At 31.9% G+C, this 27626-nt stretch overlaps 2 protein-coding genes across 5 annotated transcripts; both read left to right on the forward strand.

Annotated features, from left to right (window-relative positions):
* Nucleotides 1-8780: 8780 nt before the first annotated feature.
* LOC115998800 (ankyrin repeat-containing protein NPR4-like) lies at nucleotides 8781-12147 on the forward strand. The gene is made up of 6 exons (XM_031238460.1): nucleotides 8781-8871; nucleotides 9484-9636; nucleotides 10133-10285; nucleotides 10427-10495; nucleotides 10652-11085; nucleotides 11377-12147. Exons 1-6 carry the CDS (start codon nucleotides 8826-8828, stop codon nucleotides 11992-11994), a joined length of 1473 nt encoding a protein of 490 aa, XP_031094320.1. The 5' UTR covers nucleotides 8781-8825; the 3' UTR covers nucleotides 11995-12147.
* Nucleotides 12148-19620: 7473 nt separating this feature from the next.
* On the forward strand, nucleotides 19621-23294 carry LOC116019484 (ankyrin repeat-containing protein NPR4-like). Of its 4 annotated transcripts, none has more exons than XM_031259708.1 (6): nucleotides 19621-19742; nucleotides 20550-21068; nucleotides 21163-21315; nucleotides 21511-21576; nucleotides 21725-22158; nucleotides 22455-23294. In XM_031259708.1, the coding sequence occupies exons 1-6, from the start codon at nucleotides 19652-19654 to the stop codon at nucleotides 23070-23072; spliced, it is 1881 nt and encodes a 626-aa protein (XP_031115568.1). In that variant the 5' UTR covers nucleotides 19621-19651; the 3' UTR covers nucleotides 23073-23294. The 4 variants fall into 4 exon arrangements, with proteins under 4 accessions (XP_031115568.1, XP_031115590.1, XP_031115576.1 ...); XM_031259730.1 differs by having other exon boundaries at nucleotides 22124-22158; XM_031259716.1 differs by having other exon boundaries at nucleotides 21163-21219.
* The last annotated feature ends 4332 nt before the right edge of the window (nucleotides 23295-27626 follow it).

Genomic DNA, 27626 nt, shown 5'->3' on the forward strand with positions numbered 1-27626 from the left:
TAAGAAAAGGAGAGTAACCAACCAATTAAGTTATTTGTGATGCACACAGGAAAAAGTAAATATTGATGATAGTACTAAGGACAACTAATTAAGAAAAGGAGAGTAACCAACCAATTAAGTTATTTGTGATGCACACAGGAAATAATGGCTTACAATTGAGATTATATATCACGAGTTTGGCTGCTATAGTCGAATGGGAGGAATAAATGAGTAGTGAAATTGAGAATCGTTTGTTAGTTATTGGATATATATATATATATATATATATATATATATATATATATATATATATATATATATGTATATCATAAATAATATATGTTTATAATTTAATTTTTGACCATTTCAATAATAGAATATTGTACTCGACTTTCATATATGCCTCCACCCGAGTACTCAACATACATAACAAATAAGTCACTTAGCTTGTTAGCTGGCTAGCTTGTCCATTGAAGTGCATGTTGCAATCCTATTCCCTATATTTAATTTATTCTCCATCTTTATAGATTGATTGAACATTATATTGTCTAACAATATTATGATCCTAATATAAAATCATAAGTTGAATCTAAGTTTGTATAGTGGAATGAAAGGCAATATAGTAGTAATATTGGAGAACAAAGTCTTTGGCTAGCTTGGAGCTCTCAAAGTTAATAATGAAAATATATATTCAAATTGTTGATGTTTTTTGGTTAGAAATATACTCCGTAGTATTTATACTAGTTATTTTAGAGTTACGTACAATATTTAAATGGTTACAAATGAGATAATACACAAGTCCTCCCACTACACATGCTTCTCATGATCTATTTTGATGTAGTACCCGTCCAAAATCACTAAACTAACTCTTATATCATTATGGCAATTGGAGATATATGAATAATATGGCTGAGCTACTAGCTTGACCACTGTTCACCACTTCTTGCCTTGAACTTTTGCTTGATGTTGGTTTAATTGAGCTTTCAGATCAGTTACCGAGCTGGTGTGGGGGACCTAGTTAGTGGTAATTCCCCAACAACTAACATAATTACCTAAAATTATATAAATTCAAGTTTTCTGTGTTCCCTAGCCTATCGTTGGTCGAGTTTATAAGAGCTGGGAGATGCCAATGATACAAATTTATTCTCAACTTACAAGGATGGGAAACTGGAAATATACTTGAGCTTGATCAATGGCGTCCCTTAAAATTACAACTTTGACAGGATGATTGGGTATGACATTGAACCCAACTCTAGTCTAACATGAAGGAGTTAAAGGCAATCAATTAGTAATAGTCAGGAGTAAAGAGGAGTTGGAATGATGCACTTAAGGCAGTGCCCAACGCACTTGTGCACCGATGGTTATGAAGGGGAGCGCACATCAATTACTAAGGAGCTGCAATACTTAATGGGGATCGGAGCCATTGCACTTATTCGGAGGCCGTTGTGTCCATTAATATTATAACCATTATCACTAGTATAAAAATTGACCCATATATGTAACAACAAGGAGGGACACGCTCAAAATATTGTACTCTAAACATGACCATACGAAACATTACTTTCCAAATATACTCCGGTAATGTTATTCGGAGGCCGTTGTGTCCATTAATATTTCCGTCACACTTTATTTTTCCTCTCAACACATATACCACATTGTAAAGATCAGAATCATGAGTATTTAAAAATAAAAAGTATATACATATATATATATATATATATATATATATATATATATATATATATATATATATATATTTTAAATCAGGGCAAGGAATAACCCCGAAAAATTCATGCAAGCTAAGGATGGAAATGGAAAAAATGAATAATGAGTCCATACCTTTAAATACGGGAGTTATGCATTACCCACTAAATCAATCCTTTCAAAACTTATATTATAACTAGTTTTATACGCGCGAATGGATTAATGCCCAATGTTTATATTTAAATAAATATTTGAAAGTATATCAATGCAAGATTATATAGGAGAAGTTTATACATGGGTAATTGCAATGCAAGATTATATAGGAGAAGTTTATACATGGGTAATTGAATTGCAAGATTATATAGGAGAAGTTTATACATGGGTAATTGAATGTCAAGATTATATAGGAGAAGTTTATACATGGGTAATTGAATGTCAAAATTTTTTATTTAAATATCTAACTCAAAGTATATGAATCCAAGATAATATAGAAAATTCATTACAATTATTAGTAAAATAAATGTTTGCAACCTTGTAAAATCGATAGTCTAAATATTTGGTCTAAAAATAATAGTCTAAATAAATACTACTTTTAATTTAAATTTTTCTAAGTGTTCTTAATTTTCTTTTGAGTAACATTGTCATTGTCTTCATCTTTACTATTATTTGTTCTCTTTGTTTTTGTTGGTAGTGTGTTATTTGCAATTCGGTTATTGTTGGTAGCATAGATAACAACGTCATGCAATGAGATTATGATATAGGAGCTATGGACTTTCCTTTAGGTGTTCTGCTTGAGATTCATTTGGTTCAACCATTATTGTTGAATGAGTTATTGTGGATAAAGAAATCCCTAGTTTAAGAAAAAAGATTAAATAAATTAATAAAAATTTGAAAATTTAAAATATTATGTATTTCAAAGATATTAAAAGGTAGTTTCTCGCTTCAATTTGCTGGGTAATGGGTTATTTGAGTACTTTCACTATCAACAAATCCCCAAGTAGTTAATATGATTGGTTTCAAACTATTCTTTTTTATTTTTTATGGTATTAAAGAAATACATATGTATAATTTTTTGGTGTAACTACTAATTTATTTAATTCAATAAGAGTAAAATAGAGTGATTTCGTTTCAATTTGTTGGGTTATTTGAGTACTCTCTTTGTCAACCAATCCCCAAGTAGTTAATATAATTAGATTCAAATTATTTTTAATTTTTTTTCATAGTATTAATAATAAAATACTTGGTAAATAAATATATAACATTATTTTGTACTATAACTTTGATATTTAATTACAAGATATTGTAAAAATAAGATAATGGACAATGTAATGAATATCAATTGATAAATTTGAATGTAAAGAATCTTTGCATGAGAGAAAATAAAGACAATATAACTAATGAAATTATTTCTCTTATTTAATTTAATTTTTTGATAATGAATAATTTTTTCAAATAAAGGTATTGTAGATACATAATTTTAAATTAAAGAAATACCTACATATGTATCATTTTTTGTTGTAGCTACTAATTTATTTAATTTAGTAAGAGTAAAATAGAGTGAGAAACTTAATTATGTCAAATTTGATTGAGATGAGGTTCGAACCTAAGACCTTTCTTATAGAAATTAATGGGTAAGTTAAAAGTTAACGGAATATTAACGGAGAAGAGAATATTTAACGGAAAACTTAACGGATAATCATAAAAGTAAGGTTAAATTAGGTAATCTCTATTAATAATATTAATCTAAATTATCTTAACCATCTATTTGATTAAATAATTCATCTGAACCATCCATTTGATTAAATAATTTGACCGCCATTTTTTCTACCCATTTTAGGTTTAACTCTCTTTGGCTCTTATCTATACTATTAATAAAAACAATATCCTCAGTTTTAACTTCCCGCCCAAAACAGACCTAGAGTAAAATATGGTAATACAATTCCTATCCCTAATACAATTGTAAATTAAAATAGAATTCCTAATAAAGTATATTCTTCCCTACGTTCCTATTCGTAATACAATTCTAAACTAGAATTACTAATGGTAATAATTCAGTATATATATTTCTCTGCAATGCAATTTATGCTATTAATAAAAACAATATCCTCAGTTTTAACTTCCCGCCCAAAACAGACCTATAATATTTTGGCGTGCGTAATATTGTAAAATATGGTAATACAATTCTTATCCCTAATACAATTGTAAATTAAAATAGAATTCCTAATAAAATATATATTCTTCCCTACGTTCCTATTCGTAATACAATTCTAGACTAGAATTACTAATGGTAGTAATTCAGTATATATATTTCTCTGCAATGCAATCTATATCTATACTATTAATAAAAACAATATCCTCCGCCCAATTTTCTGAACGACATTCGTGCATGCAGGTGTCGGCGCACGAGTCAAGCCTTTTTAAGTTCATTTTGGGATTTCATTTGCACCTTACTTGCGCGCGAGAGAAAGCCTCTATGCTATACAATTCAATAAGCCTTAAAAAAACTCTTGTATAAGTAGTGATGCAAACCACTTCTCAAACCAATGTGGGACAAAAGTTACTTGAAAGGTTTTTCTCTATATTTTTCTAACTCAAATGGGTAAACTTTGAGAACCAATTTCTCATTCACCTATTATCAGTTTTGAGCGTACAATATATCAATCTTTTCGTCTAACTACGAAGAACACGAATCCACTTTGACCTGACCCAAATCGAAAGTGGACCCCACATATATTTGTACCACAATATTGCCAGTAAAATGCCATTTTATGCTAATTTTTTTCCAACAGTTATATGTCCAGAGAATATCAACGTGTTGAAGGAAGAAGATGATATATAGTGAAGGGCAATATCATCTTCACTATATATCATCTTCTTCCTCCAACACAACGCTCTACGGTCAACCAACAATTACTCAACTGATTATCCCATTATTCCCATGTAAATTTTTCTCTAATATAGTTATACTTACTGAATATCAAAATATAAGTGTACCTCAAGATCTTGCAATAACTAACCGACAAGTAATTAAATTAATGAATATGATGTAATAATGTAAATTATCTACCTATTGCATTTATACACTTATTTTAGAACACTGAATTTTTGTGATATTTGTTGCATGTAAGGAAGACTCATACTATAATTGCATTTATACACTTATTCATACTCATATTCGATGTTATAATTTATATAATTGTATATCGATTCAAATATTTCTTAAAATATTATAACAAATTCATTCCGTGCAATGCACGGGTGAAAAATATTAGTTAGTATAGTAGATTCTTTGTACTGTTTAGTTGGTTGATATTAAATCAAGAAAAGCTTTGAATCTTGTACCCAACATATATAACAAACAAGACACTTGTTTGCTAGCTTTAGTTTCCCATAAAGTGCATCCTAGCTAGCTGCAGTACGTCCTACCTTTGATCGAGCTTGCGTGAGACATGCATATAATAACATTATTCTGATTCTTTGCCTATTGATTTTGAAGCAAATTAAAGCAAGAAATTAAAGTAAGCAAATCTAATAAGCTCTACTTTGAATTTGAATTGGCACGTAAGTACTAGTCTAGCACAAAACACTAACCCTTGCAAGGTGATTAAGTGTTGGGTTTTCAAATCGACACTAACAATTTTTAAAATGGTGTCAAATGATATTTAGTATTTATCGATTACAACAATATTTCACATCAGTTATAGCTGATGCAGAATTTTAAACATGCATTATATTACTATATATTCTTTAATTGATTTGGGGTTTTTGTATATTCTGCATGCATTGCATGCTTCTTTACTTTTGTTGATGATGATGTTAAAGCGACGAAATTAAAGCTTTGGATTTGGTACTAAGCGTAAAGAAAGAAAAAAAGAAAAAAAAAAAAGAAAAAAAAAGAAGCACTTGTTAACTTGCCCTCCTACGACTATGAAGTGAAGTGAATGCATGCTGCAATCCTAGCTTGATCAGGGACAATTTATATCGTGGACTAGATCCACATAGCATTGTAAATATTAGATCAAAACAATGTTGTTTTGATATTTAAGTTTTAACAGATTCTGTAGTTTCTTGTTTCTCATATTTCAACACAAATTTTAATTTATTCTAGGTACAAAATCAATACTCTTATAGATGCAAAATTAATTTATAATGCGAGATACAAAAACTCACAACACAAGACACATACACATGTTGTATATTTACGTACTTATTCTCAAATCTAATCTATGTTGATAATATATGTCATATAGGCATATATAATTTCATAATAAAAGACATAAATTTGTAAAATAAGAAACACAATATGTTGTGTATTACATAACTAGTAATTTATTGGCAGGTACAGAATCCATACGCTTCGTATAGAATTGCATAACATGAGACACATAAACGCATAACACAAGACACATATACACATATATGTTTTATATTTACTTTAATTCATGCACATAATCAATATTCTTAAGGTACAGAATTGCATAAAATAATGCACAAAAATGCATAATACAAGACACAAAAGCGCATAGCACAAGACACGAGTGCACATGTTATATTTACTTATACATAATCCATACGCTTAAGATACAGAATTGCATAACATGAGACACAAAAACACACAACACAAGACACATACACATGCTTTATAGTAATTTTTTTTAAAGAAAAAGAAGCCTATAACGTGAATTGAACAATAAAAGACCGCCATCAAAATTAAAACTCAAAACTACATCATTTAGAATTAGGGCTCATAGTGCACTGTGGACCCTAGGGGTGGGCATTTCGGTCTTCGGTTCGATTTTTTTCGGTTTCGGTTTCGGTTTTTCGGTTTTAAAAAAATCAAACCATTCGGTTTAACATTAGAGTTCGGTTCAGTTTCAGTTCGGTTTGCAACGGTTCGGTTTCGGCTCGGATTTATTTCGGTTCGGTTTCGGTTCGGTTTAAGACTCCCCGAATTTAACATTTCCTATGCGAAAATGCGGTCACGGGGTGCCGCAACTTAACGGGGCGTCGTAATAACTATGCATTAAATATCACATAACCCAAATCTAAAGTCTAATATCTAAATATTAAATACCAACATAACAAATTAACAATTTAAACATATTAAAAAAAAACAATAAAATTAATTCCAGTTACTCGAATTTCATTCCAGAAATTTCCAGATTTCTGGAATGAAATTCCAAAAGGAACTTTTATATTATATATATATATATATATATATATATATATATATATATATATATATATATATATATATATATATATAAACCGTTCGGTTTTCGGTTCGGTTCGGTTTTTAACCGAACCGAACCGAACCGATCGGTTCTTCTAAAAGTGGAACCGATCGGATTTTTCGGTTTAAACCAAACCGAACCGAACGTCTTCGGTTCGGTTCGGTTCGGGTTACCCGAACCGAAATGCCCAGCCCTAGTGGACCCGGCCTAGTCCATGATATAACAATTGAGTTTGAGGGGTGTGCCCCATCTTAATTGTAGTCTAAGTATGTATGATACGATATGGAATCAAACATATATAGATCGAGCTAGTGTTGACGTATTCCAAAAAAAAATAAGGAGAGAATGAAAGAACTGAGAGTGGGAGAGGATCATATGAGAAAATAAATACTAATTAAGAATGATGTGTTGATGTTAACGTACAATGCATGAGGCTAATATATACGGAGTACGCTAGAATTCATTTTCCAATTTTCTATATTACTACAAATATTATCGATTATCATTCCTATACTGAAATATTGTCATTTATCATTCCTATTCTGACTAAGACTCTTATTTTATTATAAATACATCTCTTAATCGTGTACTTAAAATCATCATAGATTGATCAATAATAATATCATTCATATAACTATTATTCTCATATGATATCAGTAGACCAAACGATCCATGCATGGCTACAAACCCTACCAAGAAGGGGAAAAAAAATACCACTGCTGCCACTAAGCTTTGCCATCGCACCATCACCGGCCAGTGACACTACCTCTTCTCCTTGTAACATCTTCAATATTGTCTATCCAACCACATCCCCGATAAATACCCTACAAACTGATAAATACTCATCATTTTATTTCTATTAAACTTATTTTCTCAAACTATCTTCTCTAGAAGATTCAACTTGTTCCCTTTCTCCGCGATCAATGTCTCAGTGGATATGTTGATGTCACGTTACAGTGTCTCGCTTCATTTATTAAGGTTTCGAATTGAATGAGTGTTCCGTTGTAGTTGCGCTCCGAATGAGTGTTCTGTTGTAGTTGTGCTCCGGATGAGTGTTTTGTTGTAGTAATGCTCCAGATGAGTATTGTTTCATTGTAGCCAATTTGAGGTCGAAAATTATGGTCCGTCAGGATTCTTTTATTTTGTTCATGACAATGTAGCATAAAAGGAATTACAAGGAAAATACATCTCTACAAAAAGACCGACTGGTACGCATCTTCACAAGTCACTAACCATAGCAATACTAAATGATCTAAGGGACAAGTTCAATGTTCTCTCCATCTTCAGAAGTCACTAATCATAACAAAACTAAATGGTATAAGGGACAAGTTCAATGTTTTTCTTTATAAAACCTTAAGCTTGAGTGACATACTAGGACTATGTATTCTATCACACTAGAATTCATTCTTCGTCTCCCTATATTATTAGGAATATAATATTATCATTTACATTCTTTTTCTGTCTGAAACTTTTTGTATCATTACAAACACATATCTTCATTATGTACTTTAAATCATCATTGATCAATAATAATATCATTCCCATAATTATTTTTTCATAACTTTGTATTCTACTGATTTTCTTTCAAAAAAAGTATTCTAGTGATTTAGCTAGGCCGGAATTATTAGTACATTAAGCGTATCACTGATTAAAGGGACAAATTAAATTGTGATTCTTTGCTTATTGATATAAAAGCAAAAAAGTAATAAAAGCTAGCTTATTAGCTTTGAATTTGGTAGTGACATAACTAAGAAGGTGGTTGCTAGCTTGTAAAGTACGTGATAGCAAGCCTGCCCTACCTGCTATATACTCGTATAAAATAGAACGGTCTGCATAAATTTTCACCAGAGTTTATAAGACCAGATAGAATAAATTTGCCCCGCAGAAATTAATATTAAATTAAATTAAATGGCTGCAGCTTCTTCCCAAGTAGCACTTCCTCAACAACCTGCAGGTATGGTAGAGTACGTACTATATATGTATGGTTTGATTTAATTAATTACTCTAACTCTCTTAGCTTCTATGTTGATTTTTTGAGTAATTTTAAAATTTAAATTTTTGTATTTAATTTAATAGTACTTTTAATGTAGTTTATAAATTTTATATAATAATACAAGGTTTGTTTGAAAACCCAAAAAAATATTTTTGAAAATCATTTGTAAGGTTTCTCGTGTTTGGTAAAGAACAAAAAATGTGAGTCAAATGAAAATGAGTGTTTTGTCAAATAAAAATTGGAGTGATTTTCAATTTTCACGCAAAACCAGCACCATTATTACCACTGTACTACTATCACCTGACTACCGGCCACATTAAACATTGAAAATAAAAATGTTTTTCTCATTTTCCAAAAGTTGTTTTCCTAATTTAATTTCCAAATTACACACACAAAATTTAATATTATGAAAAATTAAATTAAAAATAACTTGAGTCAAAACTGGTTAACTGAAATATTATTATTAGATATTATACATAAAATGGGAGGGATGGAGTATTTAATTTTAGCTAGGATATGTAGCTAGCTCCCCTGGCCCAAATATGATATGATATGATGAAGATGATGTTGCAGTTGATTACAGCAAATACCGGCCACTATACAGAGCTATATTGGCAGCAAATTGGGAGGATGCTGAAATATTCTTCAACCAAAACCCCGCAGCAATTCGATCTCCACTTAATGAAGCGTACTTAGAGACTGCATTGCATGTTGGTGCTAAAGTAGGTAATGCCTCCTTTATGGAAAAGCTTGTTGAATTAGTATTGTTGGGAGAGGGAGAGGGAGAGGGAGAGGGAGAGGGAGAGGGAGAGGGAGATAATGAACAAGTAGAAGCGCTTGGCCCCAGAGACTTCACTGGGAATACCCCACTTCACTTCGCTGCCCTGCAGGGAAACATTGAGGTGGCTGATATCCTTGTTCGCAGGAATTCTAATCTCCTCTATCTTCACACCAACTATGGTTGGTTCCCCATCCATTTTGCGGCTATAAATACTAGGAAAAGCAAGGACGCCTTTCTGTATTTCCTTAGTCACACTAGGGATGATGAATACGGGCAGCCTAATCCATATGCAGGCCCAACTGGTGCCACTATTCTTATTAACTTAATCCATCATAAATTCTATGGTACGTATACTAGTACATACCCGAACCCGCCAACTATATCTTAATTAGCCTCTTTGCTTAGCTAGCTTATAATTTAATAATTCAAATATATATACAGATTTGGCTCTGCTGTTGGTTGAAAGGTACCCTGATTTGGGCCGTCATAAGAACTTACGTAACACTGTATCAGCTTTGGAAGTCATAGTTTTTAGTGACTGTTCCATTATTAACAAACACAGCCTAAACTTTTTGCAAAGTTTCATATACTATTGTAAGTAACTTTCCATTATTTCTACCGTCCATCTTTATTTATTTATATATATACTTATTCTTCAATCTCGGGTCTGCCAGCCAATTGATTACCGCTCATTTCAATCTTTAATTTACTAATAAAAATTACTATTGCATGCAGGTGTTTCTAAAGCCGAGTCAACAACATTATCCGCACCAATTTTCCACCTCATCACCTCACTACTACAATGTACGTATGTATCTATGGATGTGTGTGTATACATAACTACCTAACATTACAACATCAAATCGGAAGATATAATTGGAAGATATACATAATAATAAAAATAATAGATTTTGTTTATTATTATATTGTTTTAATTCGATCTATCTATATATATATCAGGGCTGGTAGGGAAGAGCATAGTAAACAAAATGGTGTTGCACCACCAAGCTGTTAAGCTTCTTAAATGCTTGTGCGATCAACTCAAAACCCTAAATGATACACAAGTGAACTCACTAACAAAGCGTGCAGTCTTTGAAGCAACGAGTTTAGACATTTGGCAAGTCATTCTAAATATTGCAGATGCATATCCTCGTTCAGTTTATTTCTCAGACTCCATGCGGCAGAGAATACTTCACGTTGCAGTAATAAACCGTTGCGAAAATGTTTTTAACCTTATTTGTGGAACCAATGTGCTTAGGAATGGTTTATCAACTCATGACGACGTAAATTGTAATAGCGTTTTGCATTTGGCGGGAAAATTGGCACCTCCGCACAAACTAAATCTTGTTTCCGGTGCAGCTCTTCAAATGCAACGAGAGCTGCAATGGTTTAAGGTATCACAATCTCATATATGTTTTCCCCGCGCTTCATTTTTTTTTTTAATGATAGATGAAACTCACAACCAAGTACTACACGAATTGAAGGTGTGTGTACTATGTAAATCCCATGCATGTCAGTCTTGTGACCATAATCTATGAAGGTAAGCTAGCCTAAGCGCTTCCATTGAGAGTGCGTCAAACTTGCAGACCAATTTGGTTGGGGTTGTCTGAGCAACATACTTTTATTTATTTTTTTGAAACACACGCACATCTATATCTATATGATTCACTTCATCTGATCTGCAGGAAGTGAAAAAAATCACACCCCCATATTTCTTATCATATCGCAATAAAGATAAAAAATCTCCGAGTATGGTGTTTACGGAGGAGCATAAGGAGTTAAAAGAGGCAGGGGAGAAATGGATGAAAGACACAGCAAATTCATGCACAATTGCAGCAGCCCTCATTGTTACTGTTGTCTTTGCAGCAGCCATTACAGTTCCTGGTGGCAACAATGATGAAAATGGCCTCCCAATCTTCTCCAACAACAATGCTTTCACAATATTTGCCTTCTCAAATGCTGCATCTCTCTTTACATCCACCACTTCCTTGCTCGTCTTCTTGTCCATCCTAACTTCGCGCTTTGCAGAAGAAGACTTCCTATATGCTCTTCCCAAGAGATTAATCATAGGCCTCTTCACCTTGTTTTTGTCCATAATATTTATGATGATTGCCTTCTCTTCCACAGTGTATCTGGTATTTGGGAATAACAGAAGGGGAGTTCTTATTATGGTGGCTGGATTTGCATGTTTGCCGGTCACTTCATTTGTGCTTCTTCAATTACCTCTGCTTGTAGCTTTGGTGTCATCTACGTATGGACGGGGCATTTTCGATCAGCGTGGCTTTCCCCAGCTCCCATATTGACTCCCATGCATGCCACTCATAACTATTGGTTGATGATTGGCAAACCCTAGACTTTGTAATGCTTTGATCATTTTAATTTGTGGTTCACCCAAATTACATTTTTCAGTAACGATTATATATGAGTTTTCTCGGGGCTTGAGTTTTTAAGTTTAATTTACATAGTACTACTTATTGTGCATATATATAATTGTTTGACATTGTGAAGTTGAGGATAACGACCACGCTTTTTGAAGTGTATACTTCTTTGTTTAGCAGGTTGATGTTAAAGCCATTCGTTTGCTAGCTTAGTAGCTTGTGTCCCATAAAGTGCATGCTCTCGTGAGACATGCATAATATTATTCTGATTCTTTGCCTATTGATGTTGAAGACTTGAAGCAAATTAAAGCAAGAAAGTAAGCAAATCTAAGAAACATGCTTTAATTACTTTGAATTTGGTAGATACTATGAACTCGTCCAGCACGTACAAACACTAACCCTTGCAAACATATTAAAATGTCCGGTTTTTAAACCGACGACAATAACAAACTTTTAAGCTACTAGATGGCGTCGTCAAATGCATGGTACATATATATATAGTATCTATCGATTACAACAACATTTCACATCAGCTATAACTGATGCAGAGTTAATTCGTTTCAAAATCTTGCTAAAAAGAAAAATCTCCGATCCTCTCGTATTTCATAAAGAGATTCTACGTACATCTATCTCGGTGTTGTACTTCATATTTTGACAACCACAAAATAAGGGTGTGCTTGGTTGGAGATTTTTGCACCCTACTATAGATTTTGATATTCTTCTCCAACCACACTGCTTTCACAATATTTGTACAAACCAATTAGCTAGCAGGGATGTAGATTTTTGTTCAGAATGAATAATAATTGTAGCTAGGATAGATTTTGATGATGTTATTGCTATAAGCACTTTGTTTTGACAAATTAGAATTCCAAAATGATATATAATATCTTTATTTCTTAAAAATCTTGTAAATTAAGTCCAGATAAAAAGCAAAGAAATGGGGCTAAGCTAGCCTCGCCACTCGATCGCCACCATACATTATTACATATACATGCATTCACAAAGAAAATAAATGTTTAGAAGAGGATGGGAGGAAGACAAACAAACTCCTCAATCAATTTAATCTCCACTACAAGAAATCATATCGATGAAATACTTATAAATTTTTTTTTTTTTGAGTAATGAAATACTTATAAATTAAACACATACAAATCACATTTGATTAATTTATCTACAAAAGTTTATCTTCAACAAATTTGATTTTTTATAATGCTTGATTTCTTACTCTTGTCCGTATTCTAGATCAATTCTCTCCAGTCATATTTTTTATCTTCTAAATTATACATTCTTTACATGCCTTAATGCACAATCATCTTTCTTATTTGATTGTTTATATATATCTTTCTCCATTTTCATATATTATTTTAAAGGGAAAATGGTCAAATACACCCTCGAACTTTTTGTAAAAATTCAATTAGGCCCTTAAACTTTTAAAAGTTGCAATTAAATCCACAAACATGTTATTTTAGAGCAATTAAACCCACTAATCTGTTGGTGACTTGTAATTGCAGGTCAATTAGGATTCCGGTGACCCTCCGACGAACTTCCGACCAATTAAACCTGTTGAAATCGAAAAAATAACAAAAGAAAAATATGAAGAGACAAAAATACCCTTACTAAAAATAGGAAAAAGTCATGAGAATGACTAAAAGTGTCCAAAAAATAATAGTCTGAGATGTTAAATGGCAGAAACAATAGTCTAGGACTAAATTTGAAATTGCCACTGCACTAAAGACAATGGACCTTTGGTGGAATTAATTCTTTCTAATTATTTCGAAAGTCCAACCTGTATGTAATAAAAAAAATTATTAAAAATATTTAAATTAAGAAATTAATGAAAGTAATTATAGAGTATTTAAATGGTAATAAAATTATCTTTATAATAAAAAATATTTTTTTAGTTAATGAATATTTGCAAATATTCCAAAATATTAATATTTAAAATAATTAAAATATTTTAATTATTATACTAATTAATGAATTAAGAAATTAATTATAATTAAGCTAATAACATAATTAAGGAAATAATTGTAATTAAGCTAATAATGGAGAATAAGAAATTAAAGAATTGAAAGTAATTACAGAGTATTTAAATGGTAATAAAATTATTTATAATCAAAAAATATTTTTTTTAATTAATAAATATACACAAATTCAAAATATTAATATTTATAATAAATAAAATATTTTCAAAATTATCAATATAATGGACATCATCCACGAAGTCACGAACATTGTGCCTTGGTCACCAATTGAAAATAGCAATGTTGAAGATAGGGATGATATGATAATAATTAGTTAGCAATAATCATGACTTATTGGATGATGTCTTCATTTATTGTTTCTTGGGGCCATTTCACCTTACAAATTAAAAATGCTAGATGCACTCCCAAAATCGTACTCCCAACTTTTACTCCCAATTGTGTTTAAATTTGATTGGATGATGAAAAAAGAGAATGAGCAAACATCACGACCCCCTATTAAATTGATCAATCAAAGCATGCCAACTCATACAAAAATTGGGAGTACATGTAGAATTGTTGTTTCACCTTATCTCTTTTCCTTTTTCTTCACTTTTCTCTTGTCAGGCTGCAGTACATGTACATCAAGCATTGGGAGTAAAGAAAAAGAATACATATAGTATTTTCCTTATTTAATTTAGGAAAAACAACATTTTCCTAAATTGTTTCACTTTTAAATTTTTGATTTTTTATTATTAATTTAAATAGATTTAGTCTCTTAATTATCTATTATGTTGCATTGTCTGTCATGGTGTTATACTATTATCAAAGTCAGATCGGTTAACAAACTCTTTTTTATGAGATTATTTTTGTCACTTAAACAATATCCATTATTAAAGTTTGAATTTCTCCATGTGAACATCATTTTAAATTTAATAGTGAATATTGATTCTAAATGATAAAAATAACTTCATATTGTTAAAATAGTTTGACAATTATATAGCACTAGAGACTAAAAGTGCAACATTATGAACAATTAAGGGGCTAACTTTGTTTAAATTAATTTACAGGGACCAAATTTCTAAAAGGAAAAATACTTCAATGGCTAAAAGTGCCATTTTCAATTTAATTTATTTACCATTCCCTTTTTTAAAAAAATTATTTAATATACCTATTTCAAAATTGCATTTAAAATATCATCAAACAAATAGAGACAACTTTAAAAATTAGAAGATGATGTTAGAAAAAGTTATATAAAAAAATAAAGAATTAATTTGACAAAGTAATAAAGAGGTGGGCAATTAATGTTAATCTTAAAGTACGCAATTTTATTTCTTATTGTCCATACTTTCTATCTTTAAGGTGCTTCAGTTATTTAGTTGATAACCTCCCTTACTTTTTTTTTTGTGGAACATTACTTTTGTTTTCTACTTTTGTATGTGGAAGAACTCATTTTGCTCGGTATATTCTCTGAACACAGACACAGTACACTTATAAAGTACTGAGCATATGCATGTGCTTCAATTCATGTGTCCCCTTTTCTGAGAAATAATTCATGTGTCTCCTATGTATTGACTTGGTCACGGATTGGTTTTAATTGAAGGATCAAAACTGAACTATTGCAAATCAATTTTGTACCATAACTGTACAAAGCTTATGGATAAGGTTTAAACGTGAAGAACTAAGATTATGGTTTTAATCTCTACATGGGGCCAGGACGACGTAGGATTGGGATCTGACTTACAGTTGGAGTGAGACACTCAATGTGATATGTTTTTTACAGGGACCCAACATTAGTCATCCTACTTAAAAAAAAATCAGTGAGTTACTCGATATACCCATCAGCCATCTTGTTAGGCTATGGCGAAAGGGCCACCAAAGCAAAATATGATGAAAAAGGCTAATCGAATAAAAGTAAAAGTGCAAAAAAACAAAAAGGTATTCAGTAGTACACGAATCGCCTAGAAACTGTACAATAGCAATAATTCGAGTTATAATTTGTGACAACAATAAATCGTGAACCAATAGTTTTGAATCGAATTGAACCAAACCAAAGCAAACCAATCTGATGCTATATATATATATATATATATATATATATATAGAGAGAGAGAGAGGGGCTCATATATGGCTTGAAACTCCGATGCGGTCGTGTGGCTGCATTTTTGTCGTTGAATTGGAGTAATCTAATGGTGACAGTATAATCTTAGTATTTAGGAAATTGCAATTCGAATATGTTAAGTGGAGAGTGTTATGGTAATTTTAATATCTATATTACGTGCATTTATATAAATAATTGAAATTGTGAATTTTAGTACATGGTGTGGTGCGTTTTAATACATGTTGTGGTGCGTTTTATTACGCATGCATGTTGGTACATTTAACTGTGTTGTGGAATGATGTGTTTTAATCTGTCTGCTGGTGCATTTTAATATGTAGAATGGTGTGTATTTTAACACATGTTTTTTCTAATATGTGTAATAGAGCATGTTTATAATCTGGGATGTGGATTTTCAATAAGTGGAATTGTGCATTTTAACGCACGTTGTGGTGCATTTTAATACGTATAATGATGCATATTTTAGCACATGTTTTCTAATATTTGTAATAGTGCATGCTTATAATCTGACATGAGGCACGTTGTGGTGCATTTTAATACGTAGAATGATGCATTTTATTACATATGTTGATGTATTTTAAGTGAATAGGAGCATTTGGTTATGGTGTGAAATTGTGTGTTTTAATTTGTCATCTGGTGCATTAATTAGTACGTAGAATGGTGTGTATTTTGACACATATATATTGAATATTGATTTGCTGACTTGCTGTAATCTAATCGCTACAAAATAGCCGCACAATCGCACCTAATGAGCAGGCCGCACCCGAACTCTATTATATATATATATATATATATATATATATACACACACACACACACACACACACACACACACACACACACACACACACACACACACACACATCTTGCAATTAAGTTTTCAAAGTTGTCAATGGCTTATTCGAGCTCGGATCTTGTCATGGCACATGTATGCTACTATGCATGGTATATTAATCACGCCGGTCACCCCTTCGTTTAAGATATGTTGAAAAATAAAATTATTAAGGGTGTTTTCGTTCTTGTCAAATTAAGATTCCAATTTGATCATGAATAAAGGGATTTAAGCCATAAAATCTATATTCCAATTCGTAGCTCTCCTCCTCAAATTAAGGTAGGATGATGAGGAGGAGTGCAAATTGAATCGATCTTAGAACTTAAATGCCTTTATTGATGCTGAAATTGGAATTTTAAGTTGAAAAGGTCGAAATGCCCTCAAAATTTTTAGATTTCGACATGTATTAAATTGAGGGGTGATTGACATGATGAATTTTGGTACTAAAATAATAGTCGTGGATGAAAATTGGTACTAAAGCAATAGTCATAGATAAAAATTGGTGGGAATTAAACATGTGAACCAAAACCGTCATTTTGCTAATACTCGTGAGACCAGAATTTGCATTTGCTCTGGAGGATTATATTGTAATCAATGAGCTTTTGCATATTTTGTATTGTAATCAAGCTATGTGTACTAAAATAATTAAAATAGTTGTAATTTATTTTGTAATAAGTTTATGTTCATTTTTGTTATTTTTTTTTGTACAATTAGTATTAAGGTATTGAATTTTTTATTTAAAATTAAATTTGTAAAATAAAATTAAAAAATTGGAGAAATAGAGATTGAAAATTGAAAATTTAGAGAAATGAAAAACTGAAAAAAAAAAAAAAAACAGAAAAATGAAGGCAACGAACTCTTACTTTTCTTGCCTTAATACACAATCATATTTCTTATTTGGTTTATTTAACGACACTTGTCTCTGCCACTATACAGCTATATTGTTTTAAAATATTATATTTAGTCTTTATATTATAAAAATATATTTACTTCGTATACTATTACAATTACAATAGTCGAGTCAATAAAAAGTTTTCTCCATCAACAATCATGACCGGCCATCACCTTTTCCATGGTTGTGACAGCGGAGTCTTCCCATGAACATTATTGTGGATGGGTGTGAGGTGGAAAGGGGGAAGACCAAAATTAGTGGAGGAAAAAGGAAATAAAGAAAAAGGGAATGAAAAAAAGACAAAGGAGAGGAGAAATTTGAAAGGATCAAGCATCCAAATTATCACCCATCTTGTGTATTTGAAGGAATTAAGGATGTTTTATTTATCCGTTGTAGTTACGCACAGAATGAGTGTTTTGTTGTAGTTGTTTTCTGGATAAGTGTTTCTTTGTAGATGCTCCATATGAGTACTGTTCCGTTGTAGCTGATGCTTAGGTCGAAAATTTTGGTTTGTCATATTTCTTTTATTTTGTTCGTGACAAAATAGCATAAAAGGAACTACAAGAAAACTACATCTCAACAAAAAAAACTAACTGGAAGGCATCTCCACCAAGTCACTAGCCATAGCAAGGCTAAATAATCTAAGTAACAAACGGAATGTTTTCTCTAGAAAATCTTAAGTTTGAGGGATCATATTAAAACTATGTATTCGATCTAACACATTAGAAATCATTCTCACTCTCTCTATACTATTAGCAATATAAAGAAGAAATATTGTTACTTTTTGTATCTTATAAATATATATCTTTGCTTATATTGATATAAAAACAAAAACGTAAGAAAGCTAGCATAGCTTTAAATTTGGTAGTGATTAGCATAACAAAGAAGGTGGTTGTTAGCTTCTAAAGTACGTGATAACAAGCCTGGCTTGACCGTCGTTATATCGTGGACCATGGTCTATAATGTATCTAAAATGAAACTCTAATTGAATTGAAATGAAATTGTAGTTGTAATGTGTTGAAATTAAATTGCACTGTATATAAAATGAAACTGAATAACAATTTCACATATTTGAGTGTGTATTATCCAATTAAACTATAGTTATATCGAAATGATAATATAGTTGTATTATAATAAAACTATATTGTATATATAATGAAACTGAATAACAGTTTCATATATTTGAGTGTATATTATCCAATTAAACTATAGTTATATCGAAATGATACTATAGTTGTGTTATAATAAAACTATAGTGTATATAAAATGAAACTGAATAACAGTTTCACATAATATATTTGAGTGTATATTGTCCAATTGAACTATAGTTATATCGAAATGATACTATAGTACAGTTTTGTTATAATAAAACTATAGTGTATATAAAATGAAACTGAATAATAGTTTAACTGTTTTGCATATTTGAGTGTATAATGTATAACAAAACTGTAATTATATCAAAATGAAACTATAGTTGTATTGAAATTAAATTACAGTGTCGTATATATAATTATATATAAAATAAAACTGAATTTGTTATACAAACATAGCTACTTTATGTGAAACGACACAGATGAGTATCGTTTCTTTCATTAAAAGAGAACCGTTTTGGACCATGATCAACAATGCTTTGTGGACCATGGTCCAAGGTATAATTTGCCTTGGCCTGGCCTACCTGCTATATGTAAACCCATTATTTTGAAGCGCTATAAAACAGAACGGTCTGCATAAATTTTCAGCAGAGTTAGATAGAATAAATTTGCAGAAATTAATATTAAATGGCTGCAGCTTCTTCCCAAGAAGAACTTCATCAACAACTGCCAGGTGGAGTAGGTACTTCCCAAGAAGCACTTCCTCAACAAGCGCCAGGTAGAGTACGTACTATATAATATGTGTGGTTTGATTTAATTAATTACTCCTTGTCCTATTTACCATCATACTACCATTACCCAATCGTTATATCCTAAATTAGGATTCACAGTACACTATATATCCAAATATAGTATACCGAATTTAACTTTAAAAAGTAGAAAATTTATGCTCATAATATATAAAATTTATGCCCATAATACAGATACACATAAAACACGATACAATGAACATGAATTTTGTGCATTATGAACTTGAATTCTGTACTTTATAAAGTCAAATTTTATGTATTGAACCAGAGTTCACGATATAAATTGTCAGCGATGCCACCTTTTATATTATTATTATGAACAAAACAATTAAAATTTATAATTATATAATTCGATCTGTTCATTTTTAAAAAAATGAATCAAACCCACCAAGATAATTTTCAAAAATGTAACCAAATTAAGCATTGAAAATAAATGACTCAATTTTTTTTCCTAGTTTTTAAACACAAAGTATAGCTGGCTTATGAAAATTTGAATTAAAAATAAGTTGAGTTTAGACGGAATGAGACACATATATAAAATAGGCCGGATAATTATATTATTGTAGCAAGCTAAGCTAAGGTAGGTAGCTTCCCAGGCCCAATCAAATATTGGTTTATTAACCAGCCTAGGTTGCCCATAGCTGACCGGCTCAAACCCGGGTGGCAGACGGTTTCGAACTCAGGACCTCACGGCCGCGAGCGTCTTGGTCTTGCCACTCAGGCTGACCGTACGGGCAGGCCCAATCAAATATGATATGATGAAGATGATGTTGCAGTTGCAGTTGATTACAGCAAATATCGGCCACTATACAGAGCTATATTGGCAGCAAATTGGGAGGATGCTCTAATATTCTTCAACCAAGACCCTGCAGCAATTCAATCTCCACTTAACTGTGGCTTAGGGACTGCATTGCATGTTGCTGCTAAAGTAGGTAATGCCTCCTTTATGGAAAAACTAGTAGCATTATTATTGTTGGGAGATATTAATGAAGAAGTAGTAGAAGCGCTAAGCCCCAGAAACCGCATAGGGAATACCCCACTTCACATCGCTGCCTGGCATGGAAACATTGAGGTTGCTGATATCCTTGTTCGCAGGAATTCTAATCTCCTCTATCTTCACAACAACTATGATTGGTTCCCCATCCATTCTGCGGCTATGAATAGTAGGAAAAGCAAGGACGCCTTTCTGTATTTCCTTAGTCACACTAGGGATGATGAATACGGGCAGCCTAATCCATATGCAGGCCCAACTGGTGTCAGTATTCTTGTCAACTTAATCCATCATAAATTCTATGGTACGTATACTAGTACATACCCGACCCCGCCAACTATATCTTAATTAGCCTCTTTGCTTAGCTAGCTTATAATTTAATTGAAATATATATACAGATTTGGCTCTGCTGTTGGCTAGAAGGTACCCTGATTTGGGCCGTCATAATAGGTTAGGTAACGATGCATCAGCTTTGGATGTCATAGTTTTTAATGACTGTTCCATTATTAACAAACACAGCCTAAACTTTTTGCAAAGTTTGATATACTATTGTAAGTAACTTTCCATTACTTTTATCGTCCATCTTTATTTATATATATATATATATATATATATATATATATATATATATATATATATATATATATATATATATATACTTATTCTTCAATCTCGTGTCTGCCAGCCAATTAATTACAACTTATTTCCATCTTTAATTTACTAGTAAAAATTATCATTGCATGCAGGTGTTTCTAAGGCAGAGTCAACAACATCTGCACCAATTTTCCACCTCATTACCTCACTACTACAATGTATGTATGTATCTATGGATGTGTGTGTATACATAACTACCTAACATTACAACATCAAATCGGAATATATAATTAGAAGATATATACAATAATAAAAATAATAGATTTTGTTTAATTTATTATTGTTTTAATTCAATCTATCTATCAGGGCTGGTAGGGAAGAGCATAGTAAACAAAATGGTGTTGCACCACCAAGCTGTTAAGCTTCTTAAATGCTTGTGCGATCAACTCAAAACCCTAAATGATACACAAGTGACCTCACTAACAATCCGTGCAGTCTTTGAAGCAACGAGTTTAGACATTTGGCAAGTCATTCTAAATACTGCAGATGCATATCCTGATTCAGTTTATTTCTCAAACTCCATGCGGCAGAGAATACTTCACGTTGCAGTAATAAACCGTAGCGAAAATGTTTTTAAACTTGTTTGTGGAACCAATGTGCTTGGGAATATTTTATCAAGTTTAATGGACGTAAATTCTAATAGCGTTTTGCATTTGGCGGGAAAATTGGCACCTCCACACAAACTAAATCTTGTTTCCGGTGCAGCTCTTCAAATGCAACGAGAGCTGCAATGGTTTAAGGTATGTCACAATCTCATATATATATGTTTTCCCCCACCTCTTCATTTTTTTTTTAATGATGATGAAACTCACAACCACGTACTACACGAATTGAAGGTGTTTGTGTATACTGTGTAAATCCCATGCATGTCAGTCTTGTGACCATAATTCAAGAAGGTAAACTAGCCTAAGCTTTTCTATTGAGAGTGTGTCAAACTTGCAGACCAATTTGGTTGAGGTTGTTTGACCAACATACTTTTATTTATTTTTTTGAAACACGTCCGCGCGATATATGATTCATTTCATCTGATCTGCAGGAAGTGAAAAAAATCGTACCACCAGATTACTCGTCATATCTGAATAAAGATGGCAAAACTCCGAGTATGGTGTTTACGGAGGAGCATAAGGAGTTAAAAGAGGCAGGGGAGAAATGGATGAAAGACACCGCAAATTCATGCACTATTGCAGCAGCCCTCATTGTTACTGTTGTCTTTGCAGCTGCCATTACAGTTCCTGGTGGCAACAGTGGTGAAAATGGCCTCCCAATCTTCTCCAACCACAATGCTTTCACAATATTTGCCTTCTCAAATGCTGCTTCTCTCTTTACATCCACCACTTCCTTGCTCGTCTTCTTGTCCATCCTAACTTCGCGCTTTGCAGAACAAGACTTCCTATATGCTCTTCCAAAGAGATTAATCATAGGCCTCCTCACCTTGTTTTTGTCCATAATATTTATGATGATTGCCTTCTCTTCCACAGTGTATCTGGTATTTGGGAATAACAGAAGGGGAGTTCTTATTATGGTGGCTGGATTTGCATGTTTGCCGGTCACTTCATTTGTGCTTCTTCAATTCCCTCTGCTTGTAGCTTTGGTGTCATCTACGTACGGACGGGGCATTTTCAATAGCCGTGGCTTTCCCCAGCTCCCATATTGATTTGCACGCCACTCATGAGACCCTAGCTAATTAATTGGTTGATGATTGGAAAACCCTAGACTTTGTGTAATGCCTTGATCATTTGTGGTTCGGTCAAATTACATTTTCCAGTAACGATTACCAGCTTTCTCGTGAGTTTTTAAGTTTAATTTACATACTATTACTTATTGTGCAGTGTATACATATAATTGTTTGACATATATATTGTGAAGTTGAGGATAATGACCACGGTTTTTGAAGTGTATATTATATATACTAAGCTACTTCTTTGTTTAGCTGCAGGTTGATGTTAAAGCAACCAAAGCTTTGAATTTGGTACTCTTAAAATATATAACAAAAAGCCATAATTAATCAAGATATAATTTTCCAAAGAGAGAGAGAGAGATAAGAGAAAGATTTATAGTATGTAGTAGCTAGATGGCCAGATTTATACCGCCACCCACCCATTTGTTTACTTATACTGCATGCAGGTGTTTCTAAGGGATCAACTTGTTTGAGGAACCAGGGTGCTTAGAAATAACAAGCACAAAAACAAAATGAGAAATGGGTGCTTAGGAGTCTTTTATCGGATAGTCAAGACAGAAATAACAAGCACAAAAAAAAACAAAATGAGAAAGGGCTAGGTTAGCTTGAGTTTCCGTGTGATACACATACTATCTTTAAAACCTTATATACTACCTCCCAAAGGGTCAAAGGTGCTAGGATTTTTAAGGTGACAAATAAGGTTTTAAGGATAGTGTGGATATCACAAGACTCAAGCTAACCTAGCCATTTCTCCTTTCGCTTTTTGTGCTTGTTAATTTTTGTGGAAATAATCCTTTTCGGACGATTATTTTGATAACAAAAAGATTATAAGGAGGCCATGTAACACTGGTTAAACATATCCTTGTGACCTTAGTTAGCAAAACACACTATAAGGTGGTAAATTAGCTTTAGGTTACTCATATCTGACGAGCTCAAATTAAAAAGATCAATAAGCTACTCTTATTGAGGGTCAAACTTATAACCTTGTGACTATCAAATCAACAATCTAATCAGAGTAGTTGCTCCTAAATACTTTGTAATATTGGGAAAAAAATATCGGTGATATATATAGGTTATGGTGCCTGCATTCTATGAAACAAGTGGTGAGATGTGGGATAAATGGGACAACATCGTAAAACCAGAGGGGTCGGAGGTCAACGTTTGGCCATATGTTAGCATCTTAAGTTATTAACCAGAGATGCAACTTTGAAGAAGGTTCGCACATGAGAATCGGAATTTGAATAAGAGTTTTCTAATTAAGAGATAATCAAATCTCATAGTAATATTGTAAAAACCTGTCAATGACTTTAATTTTTATTTCCGATAGCTAAATTCATGAACCAAACACACAGAAACATATTTGGCAATCTTGCTAAGACTGATCCCCTATCTTATACTCCAATGATCGAGTTGATCAATAAATTAGGTTGTTGGCGCTCTTGTCTTATCCAAAAATTTTAAAACCCTAAAAAATCAAACAGAATATAATGCGCAATTAATTTTAAATAATGCAACCAAATGAACCAATTACATCCATGCATGCATGCAACTTGCATTTAAAAATTACATCCTTTACGACTCCTCTCTGGACTTTGGTCTATCCAATTAGGAAAAATTTAAAAATTTGACGAAACCTTAACTTGTCAGGGTCATTTTTTTATTTTTTTTTTCGAATATTTGGTGCTCCCGAGTTATATGTGCACACGAGTTTAAATTTTTGAGCTAATTTTGATAATTGATTCGTACCACACCAAGTATGAGAGAGAGCCTATGAAAAGAGCTTAATAGTTAAGCAAGACTACATTTAGGGAGTGTTTGGTTTAATGTATATATACAAAATATCCAAGATAATATGTTTTTTAGAATATATATTAGATTCTCATATTCGGTTCTTAAATTCTTATATACAATTCTTTCACTATTTTCTCTACATTTCGTTCTAAAATTTCAACTCACTGTCAAAAATAAAACCCCAATTTTAAATCTTTATAATTCCAACTCACTTTTTAACAACAACAACAACAATAATAATAAAATAATTATTATAAAAATAGAAAACAAGTACAAATGTCTTGTTTGCAAGCTTGCTAAATTAGTAAGCTTGCAATTAAGCTATGCTGTAAAAATTAAATTAAAGTAAAAATTAAAAAAGAAATTGCCATGTGAACTTGCAAGACCATATCATTTCAGGGATGGAATTAACTTAAGAATGTTGTTGACAGTTACCGACCACCTGCTATTATCCAACCATGTGTGCATTTTAACTCAATCGTTTCATGTTAAAGACATGGTGGTCTAGTGGCACAAGTTGTTCTCCCATAAAAGAGGTTTTGAGGTTAAGCTTCAGTGAAAGCGGTATTGATTCTTTGTGCTTCAGTATGTGAGTCAGTAATACTCAAAAAATTATTGTGATATAATAGTTATGTCCACTCATATGCTATAGCTCATTTAATAATATATATGAGGTTGTCCACTCATATGCTATAGCTCATTTAATAATATATATGAGGTTAGAGAATAGAATTAGTTGGCCTAAGAAGTCCAATCAATATAAATGCTCAGCTAAGTCAAATTCAAAACCTTAAAACAAAAAAAGTCAAATTCAAAACCAGCCAGCTGAAATGCATTAAATAAAGAGTAGCTTTAATGGTAAAATCTTTAAGAACACACTAACCAACCACTCAATTAAATGGTCATTTGGACCTAATTAAAAAAAAAAAAAAAGAAGAAAGAAAGAAAAAGGATAACTAGTATCATTTTAAAACAAAATTCACTTTTTAATATCTTTTTTTGAGCATGTTGTTAAATTTTTTTTTTTAATGTACTATGTTAAATAATGCAACATGTATACAATATGCATGTTAATTGAACATATATAATGGGCACGTATGGTTCACAATTCCCATATTAATGGATCTTGTTCCATTCACAAAAAATAAAGAGTACGATTTTGCAATTGCCTTTTTAAAATCAATATAGTGTCTTGTTAGATTGTGAATATTATATAGTAATTTTAATATGGGCTAATAGCACTATATATAAGAGCGCTGAGGTGAGAACGGGAGTTCAAGAGAGAATTAAAAACAATTCACAGCCGTCCACGTATTCAGATTCAACGAATCAAATGTAATTTTAAAAAACGACGCGGTGACATTTTCGTAAATAACTCAAGCATTGACGCAAGTAAAATGTGCTAAAAGTGCAAGTAACTAGTGCAAATTTGCAAGTAAAAAGTATAAGTAAAATCACTTACAAGTGCAACTATTTTCACTAAATAGTGCAAGTAATTTACCTTGTTAACATTCGTACACTTAAATGATAAAGTCTTTCACAAAGGTGCACTTAATATAACGATTGGTGCAACTAATGATAGCGTTAGATACACGTACTTAATATTTATGCTTAGCGTACATTATTTGTTGCACTTGTAATACATTTTACTTGCACTTAAATGCACTATATGAAACTGTTGCTTGCAATTTTAACACAATTTACTTGCACTTCGATATTCAATTATTTACAAAAATACCACCGTATTTTTTTTTTTTTAAAAATCGATATTTATGCTCTGTTAGATCTGGACATGTGGACGGTTGTGAGTGATTCTTAATTCTCTCCTGGACAACCCGTTCTCACCTGAACGGCTTCCCGCTCTCTCTCTCTCTACATATATATATTTTGGTGACGATTGAAATTCGTAATTACTATTTATTAAGGGTATGCATTATATTTTCATTTTACAATAAGCATGGTTTTTTAATGACGTAATTCCTGTTTCAGGCCCTTGATTATTGTAATTAACTTTTTAATTCGATCATTGAGATTAAATTTGATCAAATTTAATCTTTTTTTTTTTGAAACCAGATCAAATTTAATCTTTAGTTATTGGCAAATTCTCTTTTATTTCTCTAGAGAGATTAAAAGTGATACGGAGTATATTTTTAACAATTATGAAACTAAGCTATTTAGTGATTTTTAAACTTTTTAAGATTTAAAAAAAAAACATTTTAAACACACAATAATTGATGGAACAAAATGGAAATCAATTCAATCATTAAATAAATTGAAAACGAATTTATTCATTTAATAATATTTGAGGTTAGACAGTAATTAAGGCATAGTTGGGAAGTCCAATAATGAAAATAAATGTCAGCTCAGCAGTCAACAGTGTACCTGGGACAACTTCAAAAGTCAAAACCAGCCAGCTGAAATGCATTAGATTAATAGCCTAAAATTAAATATCTTTAGGAACCCAGCAACCAACAACTTCATTAAATAGTCATTTGGACCCGGGTAACTCTAAGTGGCAAGTGAACTCTCTTTGTCAAGAAGAATTTCGGGAGAATTCAGTTTCGATTCTCACAAGTGACTATTCTCTCTTAACAGGCTAACTTTCGGGTCTCTTGGAGCGAACGCGGGTGGACATGAATCGTTAAATGGACGGAGAAAGACTGACGGATTTACCAAAAAAAAAAAAAAAGTCATTTGGACCAAGTAAATAGAAAAAGACGTCACTTGCCCAGGCATATC

This window comes from Ipomoea triloba, chromosome 1 (genome assembly GCF_003576645.1).
Source record: "Ipomoea triloba cultivar NCNSP0323 chromosome 1, ASM357664v1".
NCBI classification, from domain to species: domain Eukaryota; kingdom Viridiplantae; phylum Streptophyta; class Magnoliopsida; order Solanales; family Convolvulaceae; genus Ipomoea; species Ipomoea triloba.

Excerpts from the sequence above, each read along its gene's own strand:
- LOC115998800 (XM_031238460.1), top strand. The coding sequence starts at position 8,826 with ATGGCTGCAGCTTCTTCCCAAGTAGCACTTCCTCAACAACCTGCAG. Across the intron at positions 8,872-9,483 it reads ACTTCCTCAACAACCTGCAG|TTGATTACAGCAAATACCGG; the intron begins GTATGGTAGAGT and ends ATGATGTTGCAG. Across the intron at positions 9,637-10,132 it reads GCATGTTGGTGCTAAAGTAG|ATTTGGCTCTGCTGTTGGTT; the intron begins GTAATGCCTCCT and ends ATATATATACAG.
- LOC116019484 (XM_031259708.1), top strand. The coding sequence starts at position 19,652 with ATGGCTGCAGCTTCTTCCCAAGAAGAACTTCATCAACAACTGCCAGGT. Across the intron at positions 21,316-21,510 it reads GCAAAGTTTGATATACTATT|GTGTTTCTAAGGCAGAGTCA; the intron begins GTAAGTAACTTT and ends CATTGCATGCAG. Across the intron at positions 22,159-22,454 it reads GAGAGCTGCAATGGTTTAAG|GAAGTGAAAAAAATCGTACC; the intron begins GTATGTCACAAT and ends TCTGATCTGCAG.